General features: G+C 41.2%; 1 protein-coding gene across 31 annotated transcripts in view; it reads left to right on the top strand.

The window, feature by feature from the left end:
* The window catches only part of LOC100412999 (WASH complex subunit 2A), a 64,479-nt gene that overhangs the window by 24,708 nt on the left and 15,225 nt on the right, over window positions 1-24,546 (top strand). For 6 of the 31 annotated variants that reach the window (XM_078345322.1, XM_035267624.3, XM_078345312.1 and 3 more), the window contains exons 12-22: window positions 309-427; window positions 943-997; window positions 2,501-2,560; window positions 2,948-3,115; window positions 4,958-5,085; window positions 7,206-7,292; window positions 10,941-11,024; window positions 13,182-13,313; window positions 16,317-16,486; window positions 19,800-19,902; window positions 23,449-23,601. In XM_078345322.1, the coding sequence (XP_078201448.1) occupies window positions 309-427; window positions 943-997; window positions 2,501-2,560; window positions 2,948-3,115; window positions 4,958-5,085; window positions 7,206-7,292; window positions 10,941-11,024; window positions 13,182-13,313; window positions 16,317-16,486; window positions 19,800-19,902; window positions 23,449-23,601 (1,259 nt within the window). Of the gene's footprint in view, window positions 1-308; window positions 428-942; window positions 998-2,500; window positions 2,561-2,947; window positions 3,116-4,957; window positions 5,086-7,205; window positions 7,293-10,922; window positions 11,025-13,181; window positions 13,314-16,316; window positions 16,487-19,799; window positions 19,903-23,448; window positions 23,602-24,546 lie in introns of all 31 variants that reach the window. The other 25 variants (XM_078345324.1, XM_078345316.1, XM_078345313.1 and 22 more) reach the window with 5 other exon arrangements.

Genomic DNA, 24,546 nt, shown 5'->3' with positions numbered 1-24,546 from the left:
GAATATGGTATCTAACCCTAATACTTGCTTCAAAGTAAATCTAGATCAAGGATGCTGGCCTAGAGAATGAATGCTGTCTGCTGCAGGCATTGACAAATTTAAGAGTGGGGGCCCACAGGGCTTTTTGAGGGCATCAGTGGACTATGCCAGGGGTTTAGTCTGAAATTCATCAGACTGCCTCACACTTGGTTAAATAGGGTCAAATAAACCCCATGCCAGTTTGGAGATGTTGCAGATGCCAACCCGGGAATTTGGGTTCCAGACCCATCTTTAATGCTCCCTGCAAAACATTGCTTTCTGTTTGCTAGATGAAGAGGATAACTTATTCGCACCCCCTAAGCTGACTGATGAGGACTTCTCGCCATTTGGCTCTCGAGGCGGCCTGTTTAGTGGGGGCAAGGGGCTCTTTGATGATGAGGACGAGGAGGTGAGTCCATGGTACCCAGCGACACTCCCTGCAGCTGTATCAGGTTCACAAGGAAGAAATATGCTTTGTTTCTTTAGTGGGGGAAAACAGCTTCTCAGTTGGAAGTTATTTCTATTTTCATATTTTGGGACATTTTGAACTAAGAATCAGAGTGAGAAATACCATCTTCTTCTATCCTTTGTTAGATGAGGAGAAGATGTGCACTTGTTAGTTTGAATAATTTACTAGGTGATTGTTTCTTCTCTTATCTATTATCTTTCATCTTTGTATTTAATTCCTGGACAGACCTCCTAAAGTGCTGGGATTACAGGCGTGAGTCACCACACCTGGCCTAAATTATTTTAGGGTCTGGTTTTGCCATAGTTACCACTTTGCAAGTGATTTTCTGGGAGCATAGTAAATACGTAGTTTTAAATTTTATAGGTTACTTTTCCTTAGAAATCCTCAAATGCAGCTATGCTTTCTCCTGTTTTGTTTTTTTTTTAATCCTTTGTCATATACGTTATTACAACTAGAGTGACCTCTTCACGGAAGCCCCCCAGGATCGACAAGCTGAAGCCTCTGTTGAGGGTAAGCTGGGGGCTGGTCAACTGCAGAGTTCCAGAACTGTCTTTCTCATTAGGAGATGGAACCCCAAGGTTGTTCCCAAGTCTTGTTTCTGCGTTGAGCAGGAAGCTGTTATATTGACCTTGGTCCAGTTGAAAGTAATTCATCTTCGCTAATTCATGTCTTGGAAAAAATAGAGTACCATCTGCAAACCCACATCACAGTCTTGCCTGTTTGTTAGGAGAACTCATCAAAAGTCAGACAAGAAAACTACCCTAGAGCAATGTTGAGAATGGTTTTCATTTAATGAAGTTTAATTTAAAGAAACATTTTTAACATTCTGCACATAAGTTGGAGACCAGTAATTCCCCAACCCAGTGTGCATTAAAATCATCTGTAAAGTTTTATATACACTTTCTTCCAGCAGACCTTAGTCATATATATATATATATATATATATATATATATATATATTTTTTTTTTTTTTTTTTTTTTAAGTAGAGACAGGAAGATTTCACCATGTTGGGCAGTTGGACAGGCTGATCTTAAACTCCTATCCTCAAGTTATTACCCACATTGGCCTCCCAAAGTTCTGGGATTACAGGCATGAGCCACTGCACATGGCCCATCTGTGTAGTTTTTAAAAAGCACAAATATAAATATATTTCTTAACTTACAAATGTTACTCAATTAGGTTTGCAGTAATTCTCAGGACTTGGGAATTAGTGATTTTAAGCGCTGAGTCTCCTGGGCACACGCATCAGAGCTGGGCCTCGTGGGCCACTCCTTGTGCTTGTTGTGCTGGCTGCTTACCTGGCTACCCTCTGTTTTCTGCTGTCCATGGTTTGGCATAGGTGACTTGCTTGGTTTCCCTCTTTGTTCTCATTGTCTTTTTTTTTTTTTCAGTTTTTGTATTTTTAGTAGAGAAAGGGTTTCACCATGTTGGCCAGGATGTTTTTGATCTCTTGACCTTGTGATCCACCTGCCTCAGCCTCCCAAAGTGCTGGGATTATAGGCATGAGCCACCGCGCCCGGCTGTCTTTTCTTTCTACTGATGACTCACACATTTTTGCTGTTCTTTTTTACTTGTTCATTTTTATCCAACTGGAATGGGTAGAGCTGAAACTGTTTGGGGGAGCCCTGGTCATGCTGTCCCTGCCTCCACCAGTGGTGCTCACTACCTCCCTTGGCGTTCCCCAGCCGACCCACTACTGTGGCTTGATCACAGTCAGCACACCCTTCCATGGAAGTCATAGCTTGGATTGTGTTAATTCCAAAAGAAAAAAGTCCTTTTTTATTTTTTATTTAGGAAGGGTAGTGGGGGAGATTGAGGAGGAGTCAAGAAAAAAAGTCCTGACATTGGTAGAGAAGAAAATACTAAAGCATTTTAAAATGGCTTGTTTAGGAAAAATTAGTTTCAAAAGGTCTGGTACTAACCGCATATATTACATTGCATATATTTCAGGAAGAATATTGCAAGAAAAGTTATTTTCCTTGTAAAATGGTTCTCTTGCTATTTCGTTCTAGAGTCTTTATCATCCAAACCTGGAAAGAAAATCCCAGCAGGAGCTGTTTCTGTATTTTTAGGTAACATAACTTAAGGTTTGTTTTCCAAAAAGAACACAAATACTGTTTTTTCATTTTTAAAATTATCATCTTCTAAAGCCTGGCTGGAGACAAGGAAGCACCTGGGAGCTTCAAAGGGCTTTGAGCAGCTTATAGAAAGAGCTCATCTACTGATGTTAGCAATTATTCTCCTAGAGCTCAGTGGCCTTGGACTTTTTTGTCAGTGACCTGGTGATTCTGCATTGTGGGATGTTCTGTAGCAGTAATGGATGGAGGTTATTAGGCCCTGTTAATGCATTTTGTGGATTAACTGAAATGAAAAGCTCTTGGTGGGTGGTAATTTTTTCTGTAAAGTCAACAGGTTCACACTGGCTCACAGCTGTAGCTGTCTTGTCCCTGTGCCCACAGGAGACACAGATGTGTTTGGTGCTGTCTCCATTTCATCACTGAAGGAGCCCCAAAAGCCTGAGCAGCCCATTCCAAGAAAAAGCCCCTATCTTCCATCTCCCACTGGCCTCTTTGATGATGACGATGACGACTTTTTCTCAGCACCCCGCAGCAAACCTTCCAAGACAGGTACCTGTTCCCGCCTCTGTTTCTGGGACTTCAGCCAGAAAAAAAAAAAGTTGCCTATAAAGGGACATAAGCTCCCTAGTTTGTATCTCTTATAATACCAGATCCCTTCTCCAGCATTCCTGTCATTGAGCTGTTGTGTCTGTACTTACATAGCTATGGTGCCTGGGAGGCCTCTTTTATGAACCAATCTTTTCTGCTCTGGAAGCTAATTACTGTGATTATTTTCCTTATAGAGAGCTGAAATCTTTTTCCCTATAATATTTGTTCACAATTTCTAGTTCTGACCTTTGGAATTACAAAGTTTTAATCATACTTTCTTCCAGCAGACCTTAGTAATTACATGAGCAGCATGTTGTATGCTGGCCGTTTAGTTCCCACCTTCTCTTCTCTCTGCCAAAAAGCTCAGGTGGCCTTGGTCTTTCCTCCTGTGATGCGGTTTTCAGCCCCTTGGCTGCTTTGACATTGTCCTTTCTTTTCCTCTTAAATATAAGTCCTGTGTTCCTGAAGTCATTCCTGTAAATCATTTGTTGTTTTATTTGCAGATGAATCTCCCAGGGGCATTTGTCAAAATGAAGATTCCAATTCAGTAGGTCTAGAGTGGGGCCTAAGGTTGTGCATTTCCAGCAAGCTTTGTGGTCTATGGATCACACTTGGAATAGCAAGACTTAGATTCATTGACTGCTTTTCCTGAAAAGAAAGGTAGATCCCTAAGGTGCACATAATTTTCAGGAACTTGAAAAAATAAAAAAGGTTGGAATAGGAATAGATAGAACCAGAATGCATTTAGAATCAGGGTGTCTGGATTTACTCTCCTTTTTCGGTGTTAGGTGTAGAAAGTGAGGATGGAAGCAGAAGTGTGAAGGAAAATAATAGCCTAGTTAATCTAGAAAGAGTGCGAACGGGTGCAGAATGCACGCAGGTCTAGGTGAAGATGACAGTAAAGGAAGGTAGTAGTGCTTTTTGTTGCTCCACAGGACTCTCACTTAGTAGGTATCTTTGAGAACTGATTTAGAATCACTAGTAAATTGATGCTGCTTTGTTTGACAACTCCTAGTCTCTGGACATTGATGAGCCAGTGCCCTCATTTCAGCAACATATGCCTCACTTGGTACAGCAGTGTTTATGGTAGTGAAAGGTTGGAAATTACTCAGATTTATCAGTAGGGTGAGCTATGGCCTTTCCATTCAGTGGAATATTGTGCGACTGTTAAAAAAAAATAGGGTCTATGCATGTTGACTTGGAAAGATTTTATAGGTACATTAAATGGAACGCAAATGGTAAGACATATTATTCAAATTATCTTCTAATTTATAGCCTTATGTGTAAATAACTAAAGTTAATTCATTAGTATATCCTTTGGGGGAATTAGAAGCATGTATGCTGAACTGTTCCCAATGTCCATCTTGTTCAAGTAGGCAGGTGGAGTTATGAGGGGATTTCAGTATTTGCTTTTATCTGCTTTTGTATAGTTTGATTTTTTTTAAAAGCAGGAGCCAAGCCCTCACTTCTCAGATTCCTTAGATGATTGATTTGGTGGTCCTCTTAAATATTCGTTCTTCCTCTAGATCTTTCTTTACCTTTTAAGCCAGTCCAAGCTACTCTAAGCACAGGAGGCTGCTGCTTGGATAAGCATGTCAGCTGCATGGTTGAACTATCTTTTCTCTCTTTCAGCTGAGCTGCTACTATGCTTTTTGAAAAATTCCAAGGGAAGAGTATAGTTTCACTTACTATAACAACGTAACTTTTCTGTTTATTCTTCGAGAGGGAGGAATTTTAAATCTACAAATTTTGTGGTAGGATTTTTGACCTTAGTGTAATTTTATGCCTTGGTATTTTTTAAAGGCAAAGTCCAGTCCACTGCCGATATCTTTGATGATGAAGAAGGAGATCTGTTCAAAGAAAAAGCTGAAGCTTTGCCAGAAGCCACTGTGAGTCAGACAGACGAAAGTAAAGCAAGAGAAGAGAAAAAGGTGAGCAGGAGGGAGGAGTGAATGCAGAATTGATCTGGTGCATCTTAAGAATTCATCTGGAACCCAGAGGGAAGTATTGTTCCCTTTCACATTCATATTAAAGAATGTCAAACAGAAAGTGGAAAGAAGATTGCAGTGAACACTCAAATAACTGCGACCCGTATTGATCAGTTCTTAGGATTATGGATGTAAACTTTGTTACATATCTGTTTTTTCCTGAACTATTTGTGTTTAAGTTATTTTAACTGTTTGATACATGGAACTGATTGCATGTAGTCACTGGGACATTCTACCCCTAAATATTTCATTAATCCTCTCTTGAAAAGACTTCCTTATAACCACAATGCCATTATCAACAGCTGTGAGATGAACAGTAATTCTATAGTAGACACTTAATATCTAGTCTGTATTTGAATTGCTCCAGTTTGCCTCACAATGTCTTTGTAAAATCTCCCCAACAATATAGTCCATATTCTAATTTCCTCTCTTGTCCCCAAAATGCTATTTATAGCAGCGGTCCCCAACCTTTTTGGCATTAGGGATGTAAAGAAGAGTGCAGCCTGCAACCTAGATCACTTGCATGCACAGTAGACAATAGGGTTTGCCCTCCTATGAGAATCTAATGCTGTGGTTGATCTGACAGAAGGCAGAGCTCAGGTGGTAATGCTTGCTGCTCACCTCACCTCCTGCTGTGGGGCCAGGTTCTTAACAGGCCATGGTCTGGTCTGCAGCCCAGGGTTGGGGACCTCTGCTTTATAGTATTTTTTTGTGTTTTGATTATTATTATTTTTCTTTTTTAAAGAAACCCAGGATTCAGGCAGTGTGTCTACATTGCATTTGGTCGTGTTGTCTCTTTGGTCTCTTTAATCTGGAGCAGCACCTCCCACTTCTTTTTTTTTTTTAATATCCAGCCAGTTGTCTTGTAGTATGTATGACATTGTGAATTTGCTTTATTATTTTCCAATGATTAAATTCAGGGTCAGCAGTTTTGGCAAGAATACAAGCAGGCAGGGTTGTGCACTTCCTGTTGTATCACCTCCCAAGACACATCAGGTTCACTGTCTGCCTCATTCTGACAAGTTTGTCACTTGATTGTTAGGGTGCCCACCACACTGCTTCATTGGAAAGGTACCCTGTTCTCTTTTGCCATTGATAAGTTCATCTCTAAAGTGATATTTGGACCCAGTATGAATATCTTCTCTCCCAGCCTTTTATACAGTGTTTTTAAAATCCATTGATGATCTTTTCCTAAAATCAGTTAACCTGTTAGTGGGCACAATCCACTGTTTTTTAAATTCTTTATTTCTTATTAGTTGGCATTCTTCTGAATAAAGAGTTTTCTCTTCCACTCTTTCCCCCATTTTTAATATTGCTTTGGGATCATGGATTCATTCTTCAGTGTATATGATAATCCATTACCATCATTCTTCCTCCTTTTTTTTTGAAATAGGGTCTTGCTCTGTTGCCCAGGCTGAAGTATAGTGGCATAATCATAGTTCACTGGAGCCTCAACCTACTGGGTTCAAGTGATTCTCCAGTCTCAGCCTCCCAAGTAGCTGGAACTACATGCACACACCACCACACCCAGCTAATTTTTATATTTTTTGTAGAGATGGAGTTTGACCATGTTGGCCAGGCCATTATTCTTTTTGATGCTCAGATCGACCTGCGTTTGGCCAGTCATTGTGTCCCCAGCAGTCTTTAAGCCCTTCTGGCTGCTTGACCTTTCACTGCCGTTCTGCACAGCTGGTCCCTCCTCTTTCTACAGTTCGTCTCATCATGCCATGTTCTGTCTGTGAACCCTGACTTTCTCCTGCTGACCACATAAGGCCCAGCATTCAGAACCTGACAGGCCCCTTGGGCAGCCTACCTTTCTACTCTGTCTCTCATTGCACATGTCCCATCTGTGCACTGATTGACCCAGGCAGTGTGTCCTGCTCCCTGATACACCAGATGTGTCCTCTGTTTGTCTCGCTGTTCTCTGAACAGCTCCCTCGGTTTGGTGCCTATCAGCAGACTCCTTGTGTTTTCTAAATGGTTGATTGAGTAAACCCTCTTTTCTGGGTATCCTATTTGTCAATCCTTAATTTTTCTTTGTCTTTTTGTTTTCCCCATCAAAGGTTACCTTACCTTCCAGCAAAAATCTCAAACCCTCAACAGAGACAAAGACTCAAAAAGGCTTATTTTCGGATGAGGAGGACTCTGAGGTACAGTATTCTTTTCCTTAGTTGTGAGTATTGGCCTATGGATATGACAGAGAAACTATTTCTGAATCAGATTTTTCTCAGTAGAGTTGTAAGACTTTTTGTGAAGTACTCCATTTCTTTAAAAATCATCTCTTGAGGCCGGGCACAGTGGCTCATGCCTGTAATCCTGGCACTTTGGGAGGCCAACGCAGGTGGACACCTGAGGTCACGAGTTCAAGACCAGCCTGGCCAACATGATGAAACCCTGTCTCTACTAAAAATACAAAAATTAGCTGGGCATGGTGGTGTGCACCTGTAATCCCAGCTACTCGGGAGGCTGAGACAGGAGATTCACTTGAACCTGGGAGGCAGAGATTGCAGTGAGCCGAGATGGCCCCACTGCACTCCAGCCTGGCCAACAGAGCAAGACTTCGTCTCAAAATAAATAAATTACCTCTTGAGAGCATAGGATCTTTAGAAAGCAATATGTTTACTTTTCACTTTTGGGTTGGACTTTACTTAATCTCCTGGGATGAAAGTACTCTCTAGGATGCCTAGACTTTAGACTGTTTATGGGCTCATGATGTGATGAGATGCTTGCACCAGAGTGGAGGTCACCATGCTACTTCCTTTATTGACATTCTCACTAACTAGAAAGTGGCTAAGTGCTGTGGCATATGGATTCTGGCATAGCCATCTGTCTTACTGAGACTGAGACTGAGACTGCTAATAGGCTGTGGGACCCTGCTTCACAGGTTGCTTTGGTCCCCCCAGGCACCTTAGAACCAACTCTCTGAAGCTTCACTGCTTTTCTTGAGTCCCTCAGGCCTAGGTCTTCTTAGATCTAATTTTAAGTTAGCCTTTTAGGAGATCAGAGACCTGTATGAGAATGTAATGGGAAGTAATAAGCCCCTTTTACAGAAAAGTATGTGGACATGGCAGAAACTTACATGTATTTCAAGAAACTGTGGACTGTAGGTTAGGCTCTCATGGTTGGACTTCGCACTCACAGTGAGGATGTACATGAAGCCCTTTGGAAGTAGGGTGATTGCCCTTGATGTGAAGAATATCTTTGAGGCTATTATTTCACTGAAGGCTAGTGAACAAAACGTAAATTAGCCAAAGTCCAGTTAAGTCACAACCCTGACCCCCGACATACAGCATGGTGGAGCCTGCAGTGTCTTATCCTCATGGATCCACACCTGCACCTCAGGGTCTTTGCACTGACCCCTGCCACTCTGTGTAATGCTGTTCCCAGAATCCAGCTTCCTTCCTCACTCTTCGAGTTCTCTGTGAGGCCTCCCTGATGAAATACACACAACAGGAAGCACTAGCACACACCATCCTGTGCTCCTGGTCCTCTCTTCTGTTTCACTGTTTACCACAGCACATGTTGCCAGGAACGATGTATATTTACTTATTCGTTGTCTCTACTTCCCACTAAAGTAAGTGCCACAAGGGCAGGACTTTTCATTCCTTGTTTGTTTCCCTAATACCCTGTCCTTAATATCAGTGCTTGGCATGTGGTAAGCCATTCAGTATTTGTCGACTAGACAAGAAAATCAAATGTGACCAATTTCAGTGCCTTACAAGGTGTTCTGGTTATTTATTGCTGTGAAACAAATAACTCCAAAACTTAGTAGTTTACAACACCAATATTTTTGTTATCTCACAGTTCTAGAAGTTGACTAGGCTTAGCTAGGTCATTGTCACTGACACATTGTCTTGTGTCTGAAGGTGACTGGGCTGAAGTTCAGCTCACTCTGGTAACTGGGCACTGGGGCCCCTGGGATATCTCTCACTAGGCCTGTGGCTTCTAGCCTGCAGTCAGAGAAGCCAGCCTCTTATATGCTGGCTTGGGGCTGAAGGGGAGGGTCCTCAGAGAGAGCCAGGTGGAGGTCATGTTGCCTTCTGTGTTCCAGCCTTGGAAGTCAGCAGTGTTCCTTTTGTTCCATTTCCTGGCAAGGTGGTCACAGAAGCCCATCCAGGTTCATGGGGAGGGGTCATAGGCTCCCCTTCTTGATGGTGGGAGCGGAAACGAACTCATAGACTTGTGTGAAAACCCCTACCAAAGGCTTTTCCCCATGTGTGTCATCATAGAGTAAATGTTTTTACTGGATATTGCTGGGATTCTTAGTCAAGGAGAAGTAAAACCAAGGCAGTCTAGGAGATAAAGCTTTGGACCAGAAGGAATGCTTCCTGATTCCTCTGTACCTCAAGTGTGGAACTGAAGCTTACCCTGTGAAGTCATTTTGGGGGAACCTATTTGAAGTAATGGAAGTGTCTTTTTTCCATTACCAAGAAAGGTATTAGTTAAGGGTCCAAAACTATGATGTTGACATTTGTTTTTGTTCTTTGCTTTGATTTACTTTCATTTTCTTAAACAGCAGAACCCTTTCTCTTGCCCTTTTGTAACATGTGGGAGGGGTACGGGACTCCTGGAACTCACCATGTGGCCTCTTCTATCTAAATAAACCCATGGAACTCGGGGGAGCACAGGGGGAAACCACCGTGTGGAGGAGAGCTCACTTAGTGAACTCATTAGGTCTATATTTGAGGAATAGACATTGACTCCATAATTTTTCAAAATGTCTGAAGAAGTCTTAGAAAATATGTTAATGTCCTGTTCAATTGTTTGGCTCTTGTGTATTGAAGTTTCTCTTCCCAAGGGAATAGATGTCCTGTTTTATGTTCCTAATTCATGTAGCTCAATTTTCAGGTATTTCTTTGCAGGATAAGCTGATGTCTTATAACATTTTGAAAATTTTTTTATTTTTTTATTTTTTATTTTTATTTTTTGAGTTGGAGTTTCGCTCTTTTTGCCCAGACTGGAGTGCAGTGGTGCGATCTTCACTCACTGCAACCTCTGCCTCCCAGGTTCAAGCGATTCTCCTGCCTCAGCCTCCCAAGTAGCTGGGATTACAGGCACCCACCACCATGCCTGGCTAATTTTGTATTTTTAGTAGAGACTGGGTTTCATCATGTTGCCCAGGGTGGTCTCGAACTCCTGACCTCAGGTGATACATCTGCCCTGGCCTCCCAAAATGCTGGGATTATAGGCATGAGCCACCATGCCTGGCTGAAAGTTTCTTTAGAATCTAGCAGGTCTTTTCCTGGTTTGCAACGTCTTATACCTATAGTTGAGCTAAAAGGAGTAGCAAACATTTTAAAATAAAAATCTAATTTATATTTATTTAAAATAATTCATAATCTTAGGAGAGACGGGTGTTACTAAATAAAATAGTTGTAGCTCCTTTAATTTGGGAATCTAGCCCCTGTTCCTTTATTGAACCTATCTAATCTCTGATTCTTTAGACAGTGACGGGAAGTCATTCTTATTGATTTATTTTTTTTAGCATGCTGTAGGAAATTGATTAGAAAACGTCTTCCTGTCTTCTGTCATTCAGGTGGGAATACAGAAGCCTCTGGGCTCTGCAAGGCCACCAGATCCTGTGGCTTTCCTCCTCCTTACTGCCGTAGCACATACCCTGGACAGACCCTGAGGCCTGTCCCTTTAAGCACTCGGTCTGAGCCACCTTCTCTCTAAGAAAAGAAACCTAGACACATGGCAGCCATCATGTCTGAGTCACTCATGTTTTATACTGAAGCTGATGTTCCTATTAACCGGCAACTTTAATTTCAAACCAACAGGATTTGTTTTCTTCTCAGAGTGTGAGTAAGTTAAAAGGTGCATCTCTGCTGCCTAGCAAGCTCCCCACATCAGTTTCCTTGTTTGATGATGAAGATGAAGAGGTAAACATTGTTATTGCAACACTAGATAATTTAGATTAGTAGAAAACTGTTGCTGATGTAACTTTCTACCTAGAGGCTCATACACTAGCAAAACGTGATAGGGAAGCAGTCAGGCTACCTGAAATTTATATAACAAAAATATTTCTGTTTTCATTTCAGTGGCTTCTTCCTTTTATTTTCCTAGCTGTGCAATGGAGAAGACATTAGATTCTTGACACAGTTCTTTCTCTTTTTTTTTTGAGATGGAGTCTTGCTCTGTCACCCAGGCTGGAGTGCAATGGTGTGATCTCACCTCATTGCAACTGGGTTCAAGCAGTTTTCCTGCCTCAACCTCCCGAGTAGCTGTGACCACCACGCCTGGCTAATTTTTGTATTTTTAGTAGAGACAGGGTTTTACAATGTTGGCCAGGCTAGTCTCGAACTCCTGACCTCAGGTGATCCCCTTACCTCAGCCTCCCAAAGTGCTAGGATTATAGGCATAAGCCACCGTGCCTGGCCTCTTGACAAAGTTCTTGTGGACTGAAACCTACAGGTTTTATTTTTTGAAATCTGCCTTTGAGAAATACAGTTGACCCTTGAACAATGTGGGGGTTGTTTTGACTGCTGCATTGCAGTCAAAAATCTGTATATAACTTCCCAATTCTTAAAAACTTATCTACTAATAATAGCTTACTGTTGACCAGAAGCCACATGGCTAACATAAACAGTTGATTAACACATAAATAGTATCTATTTGTATATTTTTGTATTCATGGTATATCTAGCGTTTTCTTAATTTTTTTGATACTTCTAGGCTACGTGGTTTGTCTGCCAAATTTTTCAGATTGTTGTAAATGTTTGCAAATTTTTCAACATATCTACTGGAATAGCATTTGTGTATAAGTGGACCTGTGCAGCTCAAACTCGTGTCATTCAGGGTCAGCTGTACTTTAGTCTAGAGGATGGATCCATGTTATACCCAATGACCTACAAAAATGTCTTGGACCAAGTGGGGATGCAAAGGAGAAGGCAGCCATGTCCTGACCATTGTCTTTCTTTCCCATCCTGGATGGAGAACACAAAGTGGGGAAAAGAAATAAGACAGAAGACAACCCAAACCTTAACCTTCTGCAGTACTGGGCAGTGGTGAGCTCATAGGCTTTGCTATCAGACCCCTGGGTTCATATCCCAGCCCTACCACTTGCAAACCAGGGACCTGGAGCAAGTAACTTAACCTTCCTTAAGCTCATATGGCTTAACAGTGAGTAGGGTCATTGTGGCAGCTGTAACTACTAGTGTAAAGCTCTTGCAGAGTGCCTGCACTATGCACAATAGTAAGTGCATAGTGAATCTGAGCTCTGTCATTATTATCCCCTTTGGACATCAGCTCATTATTTTCCTGGCCTGTCCTACTTTACCATACTCTCCTTAAAGGCTGCCTTCATTCATCTTCACATTCCAGGCCTGTTCACCTGCTGTTAAGAGTTTTTCCATCCTAATTCAGACTCAGGCCCTCTGATACTTTTGTTCCCCTTACTTGAATAAAATCACCTTAATAAATATAACTTTTGGGGAGTACTTGACAACAGAATTTATGAATACAATTAAACTTAGTACACCAGCAATTTTATTTAGTAAACTACTTCTTCACTCTGTATAATCTCCTTGAAGTTAATGAGAAACACAAGTCATGCCTTCCCTCCATCCCAGGTGTCTTTCTTAGCTGTAAAGAAGTGGAGACAGCCCCCCAGTTTTCTCCTTTGAGCCATTGTTCTGGTTTCTCATTCGTGGAGAGGACAGTGTGATTTGCTGGCTGCTGCAGGGACTCCCATGCCCATTGCAGGCTGTAACCCCCTGAAATGAGCAGAGAGGGACTTGCCCATAGGGTGACTAGATGGGGCCCAGTTTCTTCTTGTACGTCATGACCTCGTGCGCATGTTGTCCTCCTGCTTTTTCCCAGCAACTATGCCTTCGAGTTCTATGGTAATCTCTTTCCCTTCTATGGGTGCAGTGAGAAAAGGCTTTAGTGTGGGATTTACTAGCATTTTGTAGGTTTTCCTTACCAGAGGTATTATTTATATACCTGACTGGAGACTTACTCCCTAACAGTTTAATGTAGGAGGACATCCTGTTTTCTGTTTATGAATTTGTCTTACTTTCTGCAATTTGCTTTTCTAGGATAATCTTTTTGGGGGTACAGCTACTAAGAAGCAGACATTGTCTCTACAAGCTGAGAGACAAGAAAAAGCAAAACCCTCCGAGTTCTCCAAGAAGAAAGCATCTGCCCTGTTGTTCAGCAGTGATGAGGAGGTGAGCTGAGGTTTCTCCTAAAGAAGAGGGCATTATTTGATGGGATTTAAGAGTTAAAGCCATCCCAAGTGTTTTCTTTTTCTACCTGTTTTATATCTAGTGACGTTCAGTCACCAAAGGTGATGTTCACAAAATTATCTTTTCTAAAGAAAGACGTTTAGTGTAATATATTAATTTAAAGATTAATAGTTGGGAATAAGTGTGGCTCCCACATGATAGTGTATGCTCATTCAAATGAGTTAGGCTGGCTAGGGTAGAAATGATTTCTCACCCGTCGCTAGGTTCATGGACAAGTCCCCTATAGCAAATGACAGATTAACCACAGAAAAGTGTACAAGTTTGTTTAAGGTAAGTTTTATCTGACACAGGATCCTTTAGAAATGAAGACGCAGAGAAACAGGAATTCCTGTGTCTATTTTATGCTGTCTGATGAAGAAGTGACAGTTGTGGAGAAGCACGTTTAGATGAAAGGGGTGTGACCTGATGGGAATAAGCTAGGGGAGCTCAGCAATGCTGCATGGTCAGATGATTCTTTGCATCTTTACAAATAAGGAGGCTCCTTTCCTCTGGGAATAGGGAGGACTGGAATGAAGGTCTTAGGACCTACTCCAGAGAGGATTAGAGGATTCATCTATGGTCTGCTTCAGAGGAAAAGGGCCAGAGAAAGGTCAGAGAGACCTTTCTGCTTCTGTTTTCTCAAATGCCAAGGGGTCATATTTTGAGGTAGCATGTCTTGTACCCCAATAGCCATATATAATAGTATCTTGTTAAATGACTACTGTGTTTCATTAATTTAAAACTATAGCTAGACATGGTAGGAGTAACTTCTGCAGGTTAAACTTTTTTTTTAAGGAATCTTAACAATATTTTGTGATCCGGATAGATATTACCAAAGTCAGTTGTGAATATGGTTTAGCTGCTCACTCAATCAGGTTTAGTAGCAGGGAATCAGATTTAGCTGTGCAGAAAAGACTTTAATGATATTAAAAATCCTGAGCATGAAAAATCTTCCTGTGTTATAATTCCTCTTTATTTTAATATTGTATTCATATTGTGAGGAGGTGAAGTGGACAGATAAGTCATAGATATGTTCATGTTCTTATTGAAAGTAAATTAAAAATTCCAAAGCAGATTGCAAAAAAAAAAAAGTATTAAAAGCTTATGCAACACACATGTAAACAAGACACAAAGAAAAACTGCTAGTGATCATTTTACCACAAAAGTCTGAATCTGGCCTTTAGAAAGCATTTAAGGAAATCACACCCAGCTATGCTCATGCCTCCAAATCAAGGAACTCCCAAGCATATATAATTTACTTTTTCTACTCAAATGTATGAGTTTATGATGGATTATCAGTTTTTTCTTTTAAACATTGATAGTAGTTGTTCCCCCTGTAGTAATAGCCAGACATCAGCAGAGTTGCTCCTACTAGAGTATTATAGTGGTTCAGGGAAAATAAAAACATTAGCTAAAGCTGGGAGCAAAAAGACACGCAGAGGAAAGATAACCAACGTTCTAGAACAGGGACATCCAATCTTTTGGCTTCCAAGGGCCACACTGGAAGAAAAAGAATTGTCTTAGGTCACTCATGAAGTACACTAACACTAACAATAGCTGATGAGCTAAAAAAACAAAGCGGGGGTCCATGCATAAAACCCATAATGTTTTAAGAAAGTTTACATATTTGTTTTGGGCCACATTCAAAGCCGTCCTGGGCTGCATGTGGCCTGTGAGCCACGGGTTGGACAAGCTTGTCTTAAAACAGACTCTCAACTTTGATTACTCACTGGGATCCATGGGGAACTTTAAAGAGTGCTGTCGGGCCAGGTGAGGTGGCTCACGCCTGTAATCCCAGCACTGTGGAAGGCCGAGATGAGTGGATCACCAGAGATTAGGAGTTTCAGACCAGCCTGGCCAACATTGCAAAACCTTGTCTCTACTAAAAATACAAAAATTATCCCATCGTGGTGGTGCATGCCTATAATCCCAGCTACTCAGGAGGCTGAGGCAGGAGAATCACTTGAACCTGGGAGGCAGAGGTTGTGGTAAGCAGAGACTGCGCTACTGCACTCCAACCTGGGCAACAGAGTGGGACTCTGTCTCAAAAAAATTTTTTTAAAAGACCCAAAGAGTGCTGATAGTAGATCCCAGCTCCAGAGATTCTAAATTAATTGGTTTGGGATATAGCCTTGTCATTGGAGTTTTGTGACGCTCTCTAGTAGATTTTAGCATTTAGTCACTGCTAAACATTGAGGACTACTTGTCACACCTTAATGTTTAAGAAGTCACCTGGACATCCTGTGAAATGCAGGTTCTGATTCAGAAAGTAGGGGTAGGGCCTGAAATTCTGCATGGTCTGCTGCTGGCTTGTTGACCTCACTTTGATTTCCAAGACTCTAGACTCCAGAGATCAGAGCACTTACATAAGTGCTTTGGAATTCTTTGATTTGAAGGGGTGTGAGCATAGCCGAGTGGAATTTCCTTAAATGCTTTCTAAAGGCCACATTCAAGCTTTTGTGGTAAAAGGATTACTAGCAGTTTTTCATTGTATCTTGTTTATGTGTGTGTTGCGTGAGCTTTTTACACTTTTTTTTTCAATCTGCTTTAGGATTTTTTTAATTAAAATATCATTCTTCTCTGGAGTTGGAAGTTCTTGAGTTCTTGATATTTTTACGTTCCTCTTCCTTCTTATCACCTCTATAATTAATGTTGATCCCTGAAATAGACAAATTGCTTATCCTAAAACAGTGCAGAACCATAAGAGACATCGTGGCACGTGTTGGAGGAGGAAATCATGAGAAGTTCTGTGAGGTCAGAGAACCCAGCTATCTAGATTTGACTTCAAAAAAAAGTCTTAGCATGAGCTTTCTTTAAGACTGATGGACTAAGTTTAATACTTAGTTTAAATACAACTTACTTTAACAAATATAAGTTTTATTTTACTCCCCATGTTTTATAATATAAATTGCCATAGGACATTTAATGTATATTTCATGTTTTAAGGACCAGTGGAATATTCCTGCTTCACAGACCCACTCAGCATCTGACAGCAGGTCAAAAGGAGAACCCAAGGATTCTTGGACCCTTCAGGGCCAGGAGGCCAAAGCTGTGAAAAAGACCAGTCTCTTTGAGGAAGATGATGAAGATGATCTGTTTGCCATTGCTAAGGACAGGTGAGATAGGGTGAGATGGTCATTGTAAGGAATCCCTCACTCCTTGTCCGTGGTAACAAGAAAAGGAATTTGATATGCAAGCCAGTTCCTCGGATGGTTGCTAATCATGGATCACATAGTCTTTGTGCCAGTGAGAATGTCTTTGCTTTTCACTCGCACGATCTTTTCTCTCAGTACCCAGAAATGTTTGTCTTCATGGATCTTATCTGATTTCTACCCCCATTACTTTTCTAAATCTTAAAATATTCTTTTTTGGCCAGGCGAAGTGGCTCACGCCTGTAATCTCAGCACTTTGGGAAGCTGAGGTGGGCAGATCACCAGGTCAGGAGATTGAGACCAATGCTGGCTAACATGGTGAATTCCTGTCTCTACTAAAAATACAAAAAATGAGCTGAATGTGGTATCACGTGCCTATAGCCCTAGCTACTTGGGAGGCTGAGGCAGGAGAATCACTTGAACCAGGGAGGCAGAGGTTGCAGTGAGCTGAGATTGTGCCACTGCACTCCAGCCTGGAAAACAGAGTGAGACCCCATTTCAAAAAAAAAAATTACTATTTTTCTTTGTTTGTCAGGGGTTTGAGTATAGTTTGGTATCTTTTGTTTGTGATTTTTCTCTGGGTTACTCTAAAGAATGTCGATTTTGGTCAGAGTTATTTAAAAATTTGTCATTTGGATAGAAATCTGCTCAGCATTGAACATATCCTATTAGGAGGAAGTTCCCTGCAGAGCTGTGCAATATCCCTCCAGGGGTTGATAACTCGTAGCTGGCCTAGGTGCCTCTCCACATTAATGCTAGAACTGAAGCTGGCAGAATATTCAGGGTAAGCATGGGCTGTGGTTGATGTAACATGCTGCCAGATTAGCTTATGGGTTCAGGATAACTTCCCTGAAAATAGTTTTTCTCCTTTTGAGAGCCTTACATGATTATTTGAAATTCAACTGAATGTTATTAGTGGAAAGAAGTAACTGATTGGACATTTAAATCCTATGCTTTGGTATGGTTAAGCATCATTTGATAGATTCAGAAGTACTTCAGGCTTCTGTCTCCAAATACTGGCATCTTGTTAGACATCACCATTTCTACTTTAGGCTTCTGTAATTTGACACTTGGATGCATTTTTGGCCTCTGATTTAGATTATGGGCTCTGGAAACTTGATACTAAATTCTGATTCTATATTCCTGTCTGAATAACCTTTGGCAAGTTACCTAACTTCCCTGCGCCTCAATTTTCTCATTTGTTAAACAAAAGTAAAAACAGTACTTCTCTCATCAGATTTTTGGGACGATGAGATGGAATCTAAATGTGAAATGCTTAGCACAATAGCTGGCACATTATGCACACTTAGGTGTTACCAGTTAGCATCGTGAGTGCGAGGAAATAGTGCACTCCTTTATTTTTGTTGCTCTCTCCTGGGACGTTCTTCTTCCTATCTTGTCTGGCCACCTTCTTTCAAAACTCAGTGTAAGTCTCTTAGGAAGCCTTCCCTAACTTTAAACAGATGAGAAAGAGAAGAAATAGGGAGCCCAGGGCGGACATGGTTCCACCTTCATGTCCCCATCCCCCAGCTGAGCATTTTCTCCACTGTATTGAGGTTAGCTTGTTTCCATGGGTGCCTCCTGCCCCCACCCCACACAAGGTCATAAATTTGGCAGTCTGAATTGCATCTTGTTTGTGGGTCCAGGTTCCAGCCACACACCAAACCTGGCTTTCAGGAATGCTTTCTCTGCTCCAGATACATCTTACCTCCTATTGTTTCTGAAGTTGTCAAGTTTTGTATATGGGAAATAATTCATACCTTTCATCAGATCTCAAAAGAAGCTTTATACACACAATAAGAAGTTTAGGTGAGGATGTGGAGGAATTAGCACCCTCATACTCATACACTGCCGGTGGAATGTAAAATGGTATAATCACTTTGGAAAGTGGTTTGTCATTTCCTCAAGATGTTAAACATAGAGTCACCATATGACATAACAGTTTCATTCCTATGCATATTCATAAGAGAAATGAAATCAGTTGTTCATATAAAAGCTTATATATGAGTGTTTATTGAAGCATTAGTCATACCAGGCAAAAGTGTAAACAACCCAAATGTTCATTAGCTGTTGACTGGATAAACAAAATGTATAACCATACAATGGACTATTTTTCAGCAATAAAAAAGAATAAAGTAGTGATGCATCCTGGAACATGAATGAACATAGAAAATTTTATGTTACTTAAAAGAAGCTGGTCACGGAAAACCACATACTGTATTGTTCCATTTATATGAAATGTACAGAATAGATAAACCATAGAGACATAAAGTAGATAAGTGCTTGCCAGAGGCTATGGGGGCAGAGAGAATGGAGAGTGATTGCTCATGGGCATGGCATTTCTTTCTGGGGTCTTGACAATCCTGTGCTTATAGGTTGTAATGTTAGTTGCACAATTCCATGAGTATATTTTTAAAAACCACTGAAGTGTGTACTTTAAAAGGGTGAATTTGGCCAGGTGCAATGGCTCATGGCTGTAATCCTGATTGGGAGGCCAAGTGGAAGAAGGATCTCTTGAGGCCAGGTGTTTAAGACCAGCCTGGGCAACATAGAGAGACATCACCTCTCCAAAACAGTTAAAAAAAATTAAGGCAGGCATGGTGGTGTGTGCCTGTCGTCATAACTACTTAAGAAGCTAAGGCAGGAGGATCAGATGAGCTCAGGAATTTGAGGCTGCAGTGAGCTATGATTGTGCTGCTGCTCTCTCCAGCCTGGGCAACAGGGCAAGACCCTGTCCTAAAAAATAAAATAAGTATTAAAAATAAAATAAATGAAATGTGAATTTTATGGTATGTAAATTATGTCTTAATAAAGCTACTAAGAAAAAGAAATAGAAGCCAGGCCACAGGGTCATTTCCCAGAGTTGGTCCCAGCCTCTGTGGTCTCTTGGCAACCACCTTCCTGACCACTCTGGAAATAGGCGTGTCCACTCTGGTTCTTTTTGTGCTATAGGAAGTGAGAGAGAATCCTCTGCTTGTGAAGGCTCAGGTGTCGTGTGCCTTGCAGAGGTAACAACTGGTGCACCTGCACTAGATAGTAACAGGAAAGGGGCAATCTGAGGTGTAAGGGATAGAGGCTGGTGATTTGCTGGAAAAAGAGTTCATCTATTTCAAAGGTCTTTCCTGTTTGCTTTAAACTGTGTAAAGTCAGCTGATGGCTTGGGCATTTGGGTGGTAGGTAGGTTCCTGTAGGTGCAGTCTAGAAGGAATATCATTATTATGTTTTTTGTTTTTTTATTACACTTTTCCTTAATTTGACCTTTTATTTGTTTATATAGCCAAAAGAAGACCCAGAGAGTGTCACTCCTCTTTGAAGAAGATGCTGATAGCGGAAGCTCTCTGTTTGGCTCTCCTCCCACATCTGTTCCTCCTGCAACAATGGTATTTTTCATTGCTTAGTCCCAGAAAATATCCTTGAGGTTATGCTACATCAATAGTGGTACTTCCCCAAATCAGCTCTTCATACCTAACCTTGGAGGCTGAGTCTTACGGAAGAATTTATTTGCCTAGCTTCAAAAGACATCTTCTGATTAATAGTATTCTACAGAAGCAGCACATATGCAAAGACATCATTCAGTGTCAGGTGTAGGAACAAGAAACTGGGTCTCAGAAGAGACTTGGCCCCATTGGCATGGAATTCTGCTAATATTAGGCCAGTTAAGGCAAAGTCATTCCTTTTATGAGTGTATATCAAATACTAACACTTTGGGCCTGGTTTATATTAGCTAATCAGTAAAAAGGAAGGAAATTCTCACATGTGCTACAAAATGCATGAACTTTGAGGCCATTATACTCCATCAGTGGAGAAATGGTTGCACAGGTCCTAGAACAATTCAACTATGGAATACTATATAGTGGTGAAAAAACCCAAGGTGGAGTTTATAGGATGAAAAACATACTGCAGGCCAAAAAAAAAAAAAAAAAAAGATGCATAAATACGTATATCATGGTGTCATTTAAATTTAAAAAAAAAAAAAAAAGAAATAGACATGAATGCCTAGAAACAGGCCTGACAGGATTGACAGCACATTGTTACCAGTGATTATGTCCAGGGAAAGGCATGGAATGGGGGACTTTATACTCCCAATGCATTTTTAAAGCCTTTTTAAAGAAGGTATTTGTGCATTACTATGGAATTAAATATAAACTCCAAACAAAAAATATCTAGAAGGTATGGAAGAAGGCTCTTCCTGTTAACTGGGGTTACACAGCTTATACCGGAAGCTCTCAGCCCTGGGCAAGCATACTGCCCACCCTGGACCCTAGGCTCCCTGCTGCTGCTTCTGGGGGCTCCTGGGCCTTTGCTTGGGTCCTCTGTACTTACATCTCCCCCTTAGAGGACATCCAGTGGCTGTACAGTTAAAGGAGTCAGAAGGTCTGATTGGTTTTTCTTTGTAAATTATAAATAACCTATACTGGAGGGATAAATGAGCAATAAATTTTGCAGGCTCTGGAGCTGTAAAACTTCTTTCACCTATGGTGATTTTGATTGTTAAATAAAACACCTATGGTGATTTTGATTGTTAAATAAAACAAGAAGTCAAGACATACAAGTTAAGTAGCTGAATAGTCTGCACATTTTTGATTATTTGTGAAATATAATCATCTTTAGACAATAGTAAATAAAAGATATTTTTTGTTTAGAGATATTTTAGTGTAAGTTAAATCTGACTCAGTTATAAGCCTACATTGACCAAAAGATTAAACAAGAGGCAGGAGAACTTAAAGAAATGTAATATGAGTTTTGTTCTGAGCCAAGCTTGTGAACTGCTAGCCCAGAAATGAGATCTGCACAAACTGAGAACATGTCCCGGAGTGGGCCACACGAGACACAGCATGTAAACATTTCTGTTACAGAGAAAATCAAAGAAGCGGGCAGTGAAACAAAGGTGATATCCTCAACAGTTCTGATTGGTGCTCAGTGATACTGTATATAAGATAAAGTAAATATCTGGTTAACGTATTTTACTCATTAGCCTTTTACCCTAATGAGTACGTAGCGGGGGACTCAGGGTCAGGAGATGGATGATTGATTCTGTGCTGCCTTTGTGTTTCATCCTATAGGCAGGTTATAATCGGTACATGTCAGTGAGGTATTTGACAGGCTCTGGTCTTGCAGGTGAGGTTCAGCTTTCATTCATAGGCCCAGTTTCTATTATCCATATGGCCAAGATGCAGCCATTTTAGACCATTACATTTTTTTTTCTTCATAGTTTCCTTATTTTCTGATATCTATCAAGAAAGTAAATTTGACCAGGCGTGGTGGCTCACGCCTGTATTCCCAGCACTTTGGGAGGCTGAGGCAAATGGATCACCTGAGGTCAGGAGTGTGAGATCAGGTTGGCCAACGTAGTGAAACCCCGTCTGTACTAAAAATACAAAAATTAGCTGGGCGTGGTGATGCACGCCAGTAATCCCAGCTACCAGGGGGGCTGAGGCAGCAGAATTTCTTGAACCTGGGAGATGAAGGTTGCAATGAGCCGAGATTGTGCCACTGCACTCCAGCCTGGGGAACAGAGGGAGACTCCGTCTCAAAAAAAAGAAAAACAGAAAATAAACTTCATGACAAGGATGAGGAGTTAGCTTGTTTTCAAGAAAATTAAAACTAATATTTTGGGTAGCATTTTCTGTGGTTTAGGACCTTAGTTATATATGAAGGAAGAATATGATTTGCCGTACTTAAGTCTCTTTTTATCTCCCTTATCAACTAGTTATATTGAATTTTTATGTAATTTTCAGTGAGTCCAGAGTGTTCTACAAAAGCCTTTTCCTGTAATCACTTCAGTGTTGCCTTTTCTCTTCTGAAATTCTTCATGAGCTTCCAGTTCAAATAGTTTTGCACTTTAATGATCTCTTCCTAACAATAACTGAAAATCCCCTTGCTCTGTTCATTCTTCCTTCATCTCATTTTAAAATCATGATTAGCAGTGCTCTTCCTTAGTTTCCCAAATCTGCCTTCCTAACTTGATTTAGGCATTGCCTCAAAGCACACTTTCTCGTGTCATATGGTATGATTTGTATCTATACTATACTATAGAAGAGCTTTAGTTTTTTTCCTCAAGAACTTGTTGATATGAATTCCAGGTAAGTCATGAACCTCAGTTTCCTAGTCCCTCAAATTCCTGCCTCCCTGATAAGATGAGATGAGAAATGGGCTCAAGTGCTTGCAGACTTGTATTGAGTACTGAGTTGGTGTAAAACGATGGGACTGGCCATGGAAATACAGTGTGTAGTCCTTTCAGATGAACGGATAAACAGATGTGTGCTAGCTGTTAGTTAGAAGAAAGTCAAGGAAGAGTCAGGTGGAGAGATAAATACTGTGCTTATTCAACAAAGCAACTGACAGGGGAACAGAAAGACCATGGGTGACATCTGAGCAGGGCTTGAAGGATGAGGAAGATTTGCTTCTACAGACATCAAGGACAGTGTGGTATGGAAGTTTGAAAGTTTGCAATGACTTTAAGGAATAGCAAGCACATGAGGGATAGAATGGGGTGTCTGCTGAGTGTCATTTGCTTCAAGGAGTGCAGGTTTCAGGTGGGAGAGGACATGATCCAGTAGGTGTTTTGTTTTATCAAGACAACTCCGGATAATGTCTTCTAGTTGAAATACAATAGGAGTTGGACAGAGAGAGACACTCATAATCGTCTGATGGCAGAGGTAAGGATCTGAGTGAGGGAGGCATAGGGGTTGACAGACACAAGTAGACAGATGCAGGTGATGCATGAAGTGCCCTGTCCATAAGTCCCGGGTGGTGATATTTGTTGCTTCTCCCTTTTGGTGCCATCTTCACTATCCTATCTTCTCTTCCACCACCACATTTATCTGAAGCCCTAAGCGGATGGTTTGGGCTTGTTCTGAATATGGCCATGCTGGTCAGACACACTTTTTTATTGTTGTGGATGTTGTGTACTCTTCTTTTGGTAGAAAAAAGAGATCGTCTCTGAGGCACCACCTTTGCTGTTTAGCGATGAAGAAGAGAAGGAGGCACCACTTGGAGGGAAGCCTGTGGATAAGAAGGTTGAGAGTGCCAAAGAATCATCAGAATTTGGGAGAACTGATGTGGCTGTGTCAGAAAAGGTAGACTTTTTTTCTCTTGTATACTTGAATACATTTGTCTCTTGTATATTTGAATACATTTGTCTCTCATATGTTGTTTTAAACACACACAACCCCTTAAGTTTTTTGACCACAGAAAATAAATGGCCCATTTGTAGACAGATTTGAAAACACAGACAAGCAGTCTGTCGCCACGGTGCAGGAAGCCTCTGCAGGGACTTTTTTCCTGGTCCTTCTAACAGGACACATGTACACTGCCGTGTGCCTGCCATTGGCTCTGCAGTTACTGTCATGTCATGGCACCATTGCCTTTCTAACTTGTTCTCTTCTGTGCAGTGTTCCTGTTACCCTTGGTTCTCCTTTGGTCCCCAACTGTACTTGAATTTAAATGTCACTTTTAGGCTGGGCATGGTGGCTCACGCCTGTAATCTCAGCACTATGGGAGGCTGAGGCGGGCAGATCATGAGGTCAGGATATTGAGACCATCCTGACCATGGTGAAACACCATCTCTACTAAAATACAAAAAATTAGCCAGGTGTGGTGGCACACGCCTGTAGTCCCAGCTACTCAGGAGGCTGAGGCAGGAGAATCTCTTGAATCTGGGAGACAGAAGTTGCAGTGAGCCAAGATCATGCCACTGCACTCCAGCCTGGAAAAGAGCAAGATTCCATCTCAAAAAAAAAAAAGTCAGTTTTAAGGAGATGTTATTAGCATCCTTTTACTTTTTTTTTTTTCTTTTTTTTTTTTTTTGAGACAAAGTCTCACTCTGTCACTAGGCCGGAGTGCAGTGGCGAGATCTGGGCTCACTGCAACCTCTACCTCCCAGGTTCAAGAGATTCTCCTGTCTCAGCCTCCTGAGTAACTGGGACTACAGGTGTACACCACCATGACTGGCTAATTTTCATGTTTTTAATAGAGATGGGGTTTCACCATGTTGGCCAGAATGGTCTCAATCTCTCGACCTT

This window comes from Callithrix jacchus, chromosome 12 (genome assembly GCF_049354715.1).
Source record: "Callithrix jacchus isolate 240 chromosome 12, calJac240_pri, whole genome shotgun sequence".
Taxonomy (NCBI): Eukaryota; Metazoa; Chordata; class Mammalia; order Primates; family Cebidae; genus Callithrix; species Callithrix jacchus.
This window is presented reverse-complemented; position numbering and strand designations above follow the sequence as displayed.